General features: G+C 55.7%; 1 protein-coding gene across 1 annotated transcript; it reads right to left on the minus strand.

Moving 5' to 3' along the window:
- Nucleotides 1-1345: 1345 nt before the first annotated feature.
- Klhl21 (kelch like family member 21) lies at nt 1346-10056 on the minus strand. The gene is made up of 4 exons (XM_027398348.2): nt 8992-10056; nt 6194-6599; nt 4646-4718; nt 1346-3839 (listed from the first exon to the last, which is right to left on the minus strand). The coding sequence occupies exons 1-4, from the start codon at nt 10010-10012 to the stop codon at nt 3546-3548; spliced, it is 1794 nt and encodes a 597-aa protein (XP_027254149.1). The 5' UTR covers nt 10013-10056; the 3' UTR covers nt 1346-3545.

A 10056-nucleotide genomic window follows, 5' to 3' on the forward strand; every position in this document is an offset into this window, starting at 1 on the left:
CTGGGTCGGAAACCTCCACCAAATTATCGGGGGCTGCTCCAAGATAGCACTCTTTCAAGCCTGCCTGGCCTGTTAGCACAGGCGCAGCTTGGGCCTGGGTTCCTGGGGGCTGCTGGGACTTCCTCAGCATGGAAGCTGATCTCTAAGTCAGTGTCCCCCAATCAGAAGCACACAAGGCCTGCCTGTGACCCAGCTGGGGAAGTGGTCTGATGTCATCTTTGCCACACTGTTGGTTGAGGCTTGTCACCAGTACTTCCTGGTTAGAGGAGGCATAGAACTCAGTTGGATTGTGAAACATGGTCACTTTGGAACATCCCACCACCCAGGCTGGGCCAGTGATGGTCACGGCCGCAGCAGCTGGAGCCAGGCTTTGCCTGATCCCCTTGTTCCAGGAGATGCCACACTCCTGCCCTTACATACACTAATTCCCCCGGCATTGAGAGGCTAGGGAAATGGGCTTCACTCAGAACTAACACACCCGACTCCCTTTCATTCCTGGCCAGCCATCGGCAGCTGAGGGAGAGGTAGTACGCATCCCAGGTTTGCTAACCCAGGCCATCAGCAGCTTCAGATCTGTTCTGAAGACAGTTTTGGCCACGGGGTTGGGGATGCGGCTCGGTGGTCAGTCTACCCTCAGGGGTCCTAGCCTGTTTCCAGCCTAGGCATTGGGTCTGTCTGCATGGGCTCTGTGGGAGGAGAGTGGTCCACACTGAAGGCTTAGGGACCTGTGTAGAAACCCTCTAGGTCAGTGGTTCTCAACCTTCCTAATGCTGCGACCCTTTAATACAGTTCCTCATGATGAGGTGACTCCAAACCACAAAATCACTTTTACTGCTACTTCATAACCGTAATTTTGCTACTGTTACAAATTATATTGCAAATATCAGGTCTCTGATGGCCTTTGGGAGTCACAACCCACAGGTTAAGAACCACTGACCCTCCCAGGTCAAGGTCCATCTCACTGTGGGCAGAAGCCATCCGCCCTCTGCACACCAGGTGTGTATTTCACCATCTGAGGTGAGAAAGGGCCCGAAAGGCTCTGTGATGCTGGACTCCCCAACCTACCTCCCACGCCTGCTGGCCAGCATTCACTCTGCCGTCCAGATCTTACCCCCAACACCTGTTCTGGCCTCTGCAGATTCCCAGAAGGCAGAGTGAAGCAAGAAGATGAAGGCCAGCTGGGAGGTGTGGGCTTTCACCTCTAATCCCGGCGCTTAGGAGGCAGAGGCAGGAGATCTCTGTGAGTTTGAGGCCAGCCTGGTCTACAGAGTGAGTTCCAGGACAGCCAGAGCTACATAGTGAGACTCTGGAAAAACAAAAGAAGATGAAGGCCATGACACCCAGCATATAGGAAATATTTTATTTCAAAAAGTAGGGGAGCATCCTAAAACCTTAGAATGCTGGACATAGACGCCTATAGAGTAGACAAAAAAATAAATATACAAATCTGCCCCAGCCACTGGTGTGTCTGAGTGCTGGTCACCTAAGGAAGGTGACCTTCATTAATAAGTCTCTGATGTCATAAATACAAGAAATCCCTTATAGGTCAGCATCAGATACCAGGCACAGAACTTCTCATAACTTAATTTTATCCTGACATATAGAAGCTTTTTACATGTGACAGGGACAATCCCATACCTATGTAGCCCAACTTTAATCCCTGTTAGTGCAGACGTGTCAAGCGGTGGGGTTGCAACCCAGAGCCCGTGGCAGAGGTGAAGCTGAGGCAGGGACTGTCCTGGACTCCCAGTGGGTCCACAGTGAGTGCCTACTGTGCACTATCCAAACATGGGTCGTGATGTGGAAACCTGAGTAGCTAGGGAGCACAGGTGGACAGAGGCGCCCTGTGCAAGCATGCATTATAATGCATAGGAGAGTGCAGACACAGCACTTCCTCTGGGAAGCCTCCTAGCCTGTCCCCAAGAGGATCTGACACTGGTGGCAAGTCCACACGTGGACCCAACAGCACACTTGCGGCAGCACTGAGGTCTGATGCATGCACAGGACCCTGCCCTGCCAAGGCACGCCACAGAGTACCAACGCCGCTGGGCGGCAACTCTTTAAGGCTCACTGAGGAAAGGCACTAGAGGACTGGGCTGACAACACCTGGGAACAAAACCAACTACAGCCGCACACCCCACAGGAGCCTAGGACACCAGTGGGCCCACGCTGGGGCAGCACTGCCGGTACGCACTCAGTCCTCTCCCCAGGGTCAGGTGCCCAGAATAGCACTTTAGAACATGGATTTCAAACCCAGCAGGATGGCATCTGCCGTGCACGGCACCAAACAGAAAGTAGGTAGGGACTTGGGATATTAAGGCAGCACCCGACTGCCACCTGGTCAAGAAGAGTGTGTGTGTGATGGGTCAGGCTCGACTCCTAAAGCCCCGCCCACCCGCCAAGTTCACCAAAGTACCCTGAACCTTGGCTTTGTCTCTAACGTAAGAGTCCTAACATCCTCTTCCCCAGAAAGAGGCACGATGACAAACCCCAGCAGAGAGGCCACTGGGTGCCTTGATTGGTCTCAGCACCCAAGACCCATGAAACCAAAGTCAGGAAGAAACTCAGGGGTTCCCTGAGCCACATGTAGCTCAGGTGTCCTGGTCCTCCACACCTGGGCCTGAGCTCCTAGGAATCCTAAGCTTTCCATACAATGGTGGAAATTTCTAGCAACAATGTTCAAGTCAGACAGAGCCACTTATCTCTTACTTCTCCCAACTCGTTTCTTTTTGAGTTGAAACTGAAAGCATTTCAAAGCTAGACCCAATTGCTGGGCCACTCCACTGGCTGCTTCTAGAAGCAGGAATCTTCACTCCCAGGCCCAGCATCTGTCCATTTAGCCTAGTGTCAGTGAGATTCCTGAGGAGGCACAGTGATCCTAGCTTTGTCATGTCCCCCAGCCTTGCCTCTGCAGGTTTGAGACAGAGCCCCAGGGAAAGCCAGGGAGAGCCTCCTGGCCAGGTGAGAGCATGTACTCTGGAAACAAAACCTTTCAAGCTCACAGTGTGGCTTAATCTGCCAACTCAGTACTTGAAAGTCTACCCCGTGGGGTGAGACCCCAACAGACGTGCAAAGCTAGGTGAGCTGACACCCCCTGGAGCAGCATTAGCTACAGCGAACCTTCGTCCTAGATGAGGAGTTTAGTGCCTTTGTCTTCCTGGGTCCCCAGTGTTCCACTTCCTGTCACAGGGACCCTTGCCTTCTGCTCTGGGATCAAGCAGGCCCAGGAGGGGGCAGCAAGGAAAGGCACACTGCATGGTGAGTTGGATGCTACAAGCTGGAGGTAACTTCCGGAAGGCGGAGATACAGAACGGTGGGGAAGTCACTGGTTCTTGACCATACAGGTCACCACCAGCTTTGTCCCTAGAGGCTGTGACATAGGCTCCGAAAGTACAGAAACCCTCACGTGAAGCATCTAGGGGCTCTCTCAGCACCTAATGAGCCACTGCTGTGCTTGGTGACCCATCCTGTGCAAAAAGGAGAAGCCAGTCCTCTGCAGGTGCCAGGCCCCTTGCACCAGGGCCCTCTCTTGGGCCAGGCCTGGGCTAGTGCAGCTCGTCAGGGTTCTGTGGCGGCCTGAGGCGGCCTGCATCCATGTCGTCACTGCCACTGTTCAGCTCAAAGCCACGGCCCCCTGATGGTGTCTGTGGCATGAACTGGCGGAAGATGCTCACACTGCCGTGCCAGAAAGTGGGCTCTGGAAGCCGTCCCACCACACTCCATGCCCGGGTCTCTGGGTCATATGCCTCCACCACGTCGGAGAGTTCAAATGTATTGTCATATCCCCCAGAGACATAAAGCTTGCCTCCCAGGACGGCCAGGCTGCCCCCAACATGTACCTGCAGGTCAAGGCGGAGGAGTGAGAGGCAGGCAACTGTGGCAGGGCACACCTTCCTCCCTAATTGCTCTAGTGACTTCCAGGGAACGGCTCAGCACATCATAACCATAGCACCGAGAACCATCCTCAGCCAGCTAGTTTCTAGGGAATGTAGACAGAATAAGCCAAGGTCTTCTGTTCCTCAACTAGGAAAATGGTGCTCCCTATATGGTCTCTAGGGCAGGCTTATCTGTTCTTTCCATCTTATGGATAGGAGAAAGTGTGCTGAGGCAGCCATCAGTGACAGCTGGGAACTGAACCAGGTCAGATGCTACAGAGACTTCAAAAGTCATCACTTCCTCTCAGGAAGCAGAGATAGGAGACCCTGACCAGACGACACCAGCAGCGGAGATGCCCCTGTTCATGGCACACGGTACGTGTCCAGTAAATGTATTCCCAAGGTCAATTCCTCGAGAGGTAGCTGGGGTGGGGAGTTCCCAGGGGCCTGTCTGAGCCCATTCCCTCTAGTCTCTCTCACACACACACACCAGCCCCGGGGCCTCTAACGTGCTACCTCTCTCTAGTCCTCACCCCTTCTGCTCTTCGTAGGGCTGCAGTGACCACTAGCCTAGTCTTGAGATCCTATTTAACATCTGGTACCGGCAGTTTCAGATGTAGTGAGGGTAACACCAGCTTCCATTAACCGAGAGAACACCTGGAGAGGACTAAATGCAGGCCCCGCCCACCATGACTGTCTCCCAAACACTATCTTAATGACAGTTCAGTTGAAGGCTGCACTTACAAACGCTGGCACGCCTGCAGATTTACCTGATTCATAGATGGGATCTTGTCCCATTCATTCTTTGTGGGGTTGTATACGTCCACCTCGGCAGAGTCATCCCTGCGGAAGCAACAGAAGACAGCCAGTCAGACAAGGGCAGCAGCAACCTGCGTGTGAAGGGCCAGACTCCTCGGAGCTGCTGACTCTTGCGGGGGACCTGTATGTATATTATTTGAGTCGAGGTCTTGGTTGGTAGCCCAGACTGGCTTTGAACCCACTGGGTTATGTATCCCGATACTTTCTGCCTTCTTTGCAGCAGAAACCAAAGAGCCACAGCTGGAAGGGGCTGGGCTGGACAGGGCTCCCTGTCTCCTCTTTTCAAGGATGCTACCTCCCAGCCACAGTCAACACCTTGGCCTTTTCCAGAAACAGACTGGAGCCATTGCACAGAAGGCGGCCTAGGACAACGACCCCTTTTATTGGTCATGAATATCCAGGCGTTCAGGTGGGGCTGAAGTGGCTTCCTGTGTGGATGGTACATAACCAAACCACTGGCTGGACAAACCCCTCCCATGTTCCCTTGGAGAGCCAGCAATCAAAACTGAGTACTGTCCAGAAGGAGCCAACAGGTGTCAGGATCCTGCCCTAGGACCTCACGACAGGGACGGTATTCTCAAAGGTGCTGGGCAGCCAGCAGCCACTACACAGGGGCTGAAGCAAAGACCTGGCACTCTTCAGAGTTGTATTTATAGCCAGCCCCTCCCACTTCTTGAAGGCAACACAGGAGGTGGCAGAACTAGGGAAGTGCCAGGCAGTTTTATAACAGGACCCAGGCTGATGAAGATTCCAGGGCGTTCTCGAGCAGACCTCCAGGTCCTGGCATTTAAAGACACCAGGCCCCTCAGCTTCTTAGATGACGATATCACTTGTGTTTCCTTTAGACTCCTCAGAGCTCACCCTGAAGAACGAGTGGTGATCTATTTTGGGGGCAGAGCAGGCAAAGTTCAGTGCTCCTCAGCCAGGGAAAATACAGGCCCAGGGCATACACCTTTGGGCTCCCAGATCAAAGTCCAGGACCAAAAGGAGACAGAGGGGACTGTCATTCACCCATTCCCTCCCTCCTTCCCTCCCAGCCTCACAGCTTCAGGCCGACCCCAGACCTGGGAGGGGAGCAGTGGATATACACACAGGCGATCAGGCATGCACAGGCACACACAAGTAGAAAGGGAATCCAGTTACCCTCCCAAATGTTCAGTAGCCAGTCAGTCAAGGCACATTTGACTGTGACCAAACAGGTCATTAAAACCAATGGATGGGGCTAAGGTAGAGCTGAGGCATCCATCTGTCTCATTCAGACAAACACACGCTGCGCTGCACATGTGGCTGGCGGGTGTATGGTGACCTGCTGGCTGCTTAGCTAGGCACTGCCAAGACTCCACTATCTTTGAGGTAGCTTGATTAAGAAAACCTAGAAGCCCACAGAAATGGTCCAAGGGGTGGGACAAGCCCTAGCCTCCGATCTCAGCTTGGGCCTTCTTTCCTCATCTATGAAACACAGGGATGCTGAGCCAAAAACAGTGCTTCCAGGAACTCACCTGACGAAGTACATGAGTCCATTCAGGGTCACAGTCTTGGGTGCAAAGGACCAAGGTGGGAGCTGGCCACAGTCCACCAGTGACCATAGGTCAGCATCCGGGTCATAGCATTGTATCACCATGGTCTCCTTGCCTGCCAGGGAGCCAATGGCGTAGAGCCGGCCTCGGCAGGCAGTGGTAGAGCAGTTGTCCATGGGGTAGGCCATGGGCTGCAGGGCCTCCCAGGAGTCGCTGGCATGGTCATAGCGCTCTGTGCTGTCGGATGCCACCACGTACAGGAGCCCGTCCAGCACAGAAGAGCTGTGGTACTCTCGTGCCTTGAGCATGGGAGCCACCTCCGTCCACTCGTTCACACTTGAGTTGTATCTCCACACACAGTCATAGAGCCGGGAGCCATCAGACCCGCCTGGCAGGGCACACAAAGGGCAGATGGTCAGCCCACGTGAAGTGAATCACCCACCTGTGCCTTCCGGGGCTTCCGGGTGGGGCCTCTCCCTACAGGGGAATTAGCCTCACTCCCTTCACCCAAAATACACTTGTCTTCTTCTGGCCTTGCCAAAATGTCACTGTCAGTGGAGGCAGGGCACGGGCCTACTAATTGCTGTCAAATCAAGGCCAAAAGACGCCTCTCTCAACTGTCCGAAATTGGGGACACAGTTAAGCGGGTGGAGTGCTTCCTATAGCACACACGAACCCGGGTTTGCTCTCCAGAGAGCAACACATCCATCTGTAATCCCAGCTCTAGGCTACATGAGACCCCATCTGTTCCCAAGAAACACAACAAGGGCAGAGAGCACTGGCTGCTCTTTCAGAGGACCTGGGTTCAAGTCTCAGCACCCACATGGCAGCTCATAACCATCCATGACACCAGTCCTGAGGGATCTGATTGATGCCTTCTGGCTTCTGTGGGCACCCGGTATGTACATGGTACAGACTACATACAGGCAAAACACTTACACATTAAAAAATAAAATAAAGCTGGGTGCTGGCACTGCACACCTTTAATCCAAGCACTCGGGAAGTAGGTGAATCTTTGAGGTCCCAGCCAGCCTCATCCAGGATGGCCAGGGATACACAGAGAAACCCTGCCTCAAAAAACCAAAAAATAAAATAATAAAAAACAAAACTACCCTCTTCCACACAGCCCTAGATTTTCCCATCCAACACCACCACACTTAACTAATTCAGCCCGTCCACTCTTGGGTCTGAACAGCTCTTCTGGGTTGACACATGGGATTTGGCCACCAAACTCTAGACTTCCTGGACACTTTCAAACCAAGACTGTGTCAGAACAAGATGGGAAGAAACCCACACTGGCACCCAAGAGACCTAACACAGCAATCCACAGTGTCACACACCTCTGTGGTTCTGGATTTTAGTGGAAGGCATGTTTCACTTCAAACTCTAATCAAGCTACACAGCATGACGGACACCGATTTTGTGTGTGTGTGTGTGTATGTGTCAACAAAAGTCTAAAAAATAACAATAATAGTGTAAAGTAGGTTTACGGCTATGGAACGCTCACAGTGTGAGGAGACTCCAGGAATCCTGGGGGCTGTGCCCCCTGGCTTTCTGGATGGTGCTCTGAACAGGGCAGACATTCTTTCTGTCCCTCAGCCCAGAGCTTTTGAGGGAAGAGTCTGAGGCACCTTTTACAGGCAGCTTCCTGGCACCACAGGAAAATCCCCCACCAGCAGCTGCAGGGAATGTCACAGCCACCTGCCTAAACCCGATTCCCGATTCAGCTTCGGGACACTTACTCAAGGGCAAGTCTGGCCAGTTGGGGAAGGCGTTCTCTGCTGAAAACCAACAGCCAGACTTCAGAGGAGATGGGGGGCAGGGTGGCAAGGGCGGAGGCCCAAACGCTACACGCCCAGCGTCGGGCTGTTAAAGAGGGCTAGATTCTGACAGGCCTGACAAAGGGCTGGATTCAGGGGCCAGAGTTGAGCCTGTCCCGAAACAGGATGTGTCCCATCTTCTACTTAGACCCACCATCATGGGCTCTCTGGAATGTGAAGCACACCCCCCCCCTCAAGACAGCCCAGCCTCCAGCCTGCCAGCCTGCCAATTGATAAGGGACAGAGGCCCCAGGGGTCTTTCCTTATATAGGAGCAGTTCCAGAGGCCACCCCTGTGGGCCCGAAGGAGGAGGTGGCCAGCCTCCCTTCTGTTTGATCGGGGATATATCCTTAGTGAAAAACGTGGGAGAAGCCCTGCACGGGGCAGGCTGGGGCCCGCCTACCGTGACTCGGCAGTGTATTGGGGTTTTAGCCAAGTAACTGGAAGAAAATCTCTCAACATGTGACCATGTTTACAGTCGTAGACTAGGGCAGCCTCAACACCATGTGATCCACAGTGCACCGCCTAGGTAAGGGGTTCTAAGAAACCTTGTCACTGGTGACAAAGCCAGTGAGTCAGGAGGCCCCTGTGGCTTAGCAGGGAGGGAGAAATGTCCCCGCTTTGGGGAGGGAGAGATGCCTCACCAGGCGCCAGCCTGTAGCCTGTCCCGCATTCCTTGGGGATTAAAAGAAAGCACCCATTGTGCCAGGTCAATGCCGGGTCTCTTCCAACCCAAAAGGGGGAGGCACCTCCGGGGCAAGGAGTTGGCTAAGCAAGGCAGGCTGTACCACGTAGGGCACGCAGACCCACAGAGCAGCTAAGTCTCTGCTCGCACAGGGGGCTCTTCTAGCTTGAAAGCAAATGGGAAAAGTAACGCAGTCCCTGCCAAGGGCTAGGTCGGGCCCTAGGAGTCCAGGTCCCGAGTGAATCTCTCTCTTGAAAAGCCCCCGGCTTACTCACCCGTTACGTAGATGTCGTTGCCCAGTGCCACGATACTGTAGCCCCCGCCTAAGTGGTCAGGGAACTCGGCCAGGTAGCGCCACTGGCCCGTCTGAGGATTGTAGCAGTCGACCGTGACCAACTCGTCGCAGTCCTGGTCGCAACCTCCCACCAGCACCAGGATCTCGGCTAGGCCGGTGGACGGGCGCGGACGCATGCGGGGGCAGGGCCCGCGGTCGTGCCGGTCGTAGCGCGCCGCCTGGAAGTCGCGGGCCTCTCGCAGCAGGCGCAGGCAAGGCGGGCAGCGCGCCACCAGAGGCTCGGCCTCCACGTGTGCCAGCAGGTAGAAGCGGCGCACGAAGGGGAGGCGCACGGCCTCCAGCAGCTGCGGCCAGTGCGCGGCGCGGCGCGGCGGGTCTGCGCGCACCCAGCGCAGCGCCAGCTGGTAGGCCGCCTCCTCCTTGGGCACGCACAGCCCGTCGTCTCGCAGGTAGCGCAGCAGGCGGGCCAGCGGCAGCCGCTCCAGCTGCTCGGCGCCCAGCTCGCCCACGTGGCGCAGGATGAAGCGCTGTGCCGCGCTGGCCAGCCCCGAGCAGCTGAAGGCCTCGGCGAAGTCCTGCATGTCCAGGCAGTTGGCCAGGTCGAGCTGCTGCTGCAGGAAGGCGCCGCACGCCTCCTTCACGGCGGGGAACTGCAGCAGGTCGGCGGCGCGCAGCAGCGGCTCGGCGTTGTCGCCGCTCACGGCCACCCGGCCGGTGTAGCTGAAGTCCAGGAGCAGCTGCAGCATGTCGGGCGGCACCCCGTGCAGGCGCACGCGCTCGGCGCGGCTCTCGCGCAGCTGGCCCGCGAACATGGCGCGGAAGTAAGGGCTGGCGGCCGCTAGCACGGCGCGGTGCGCGGGGAAGTCGCGGCCGCCCGCCGCCTCCAGGGTCACATCCAGGAACTTGCGCTCGGCGCGCAGCTGGCTCAAGCCGCGCAGCAGGCTCAGGGCGTGAGCGGGATCGGAGAAGGGCAGCACGGCCAAGGGCGCCGGCCGCTCCATGACGCGGGACAGCGGGCACAGGGACGCCCCGGCGCGCCGGGCAC

This window comes from Cricetulus griseus, chromosome 2 (genome assembly GCF_003668045.3).
Source record: "Cricetulus griseus strain 17A/GY chromosome 2, alternate assembly CriGri-PICRH-1.0, whole genome shotgun sequence".
Taxonomy (NCBI): domain Eukaryota; kingdom Metazoa; phylum Chordata; class Mammalia; order Rodentia; family Cricetidae; genus Cricetulus; species Cricetulus griseus.

Bases quoted from the DNA above. Each gene is read 5' to 3' on its own strand.
- Klhl21 (XM_027398348.2), bottom strand. From the start codon at position 10,012: ATGGAGCGGCCGGCGCCCTTGGCCGTGCTGCCCTTCTCCGATCCCGCT. The intron at 6,600-8,991 runs GTGAGTAAGCCG...GTGCCCTGCCAG, and splicing joins CAACGACATCTACGTAACGG to GCGGGTCTGATGGCTCCCGG. The intron at 3,840-4,645 runs GTAAATCTGCAG...CTTGACCTGCAG, and splicing joins AGATCCCATCTATGAATCAG to GTACATGTTGGGGGCAGCCT.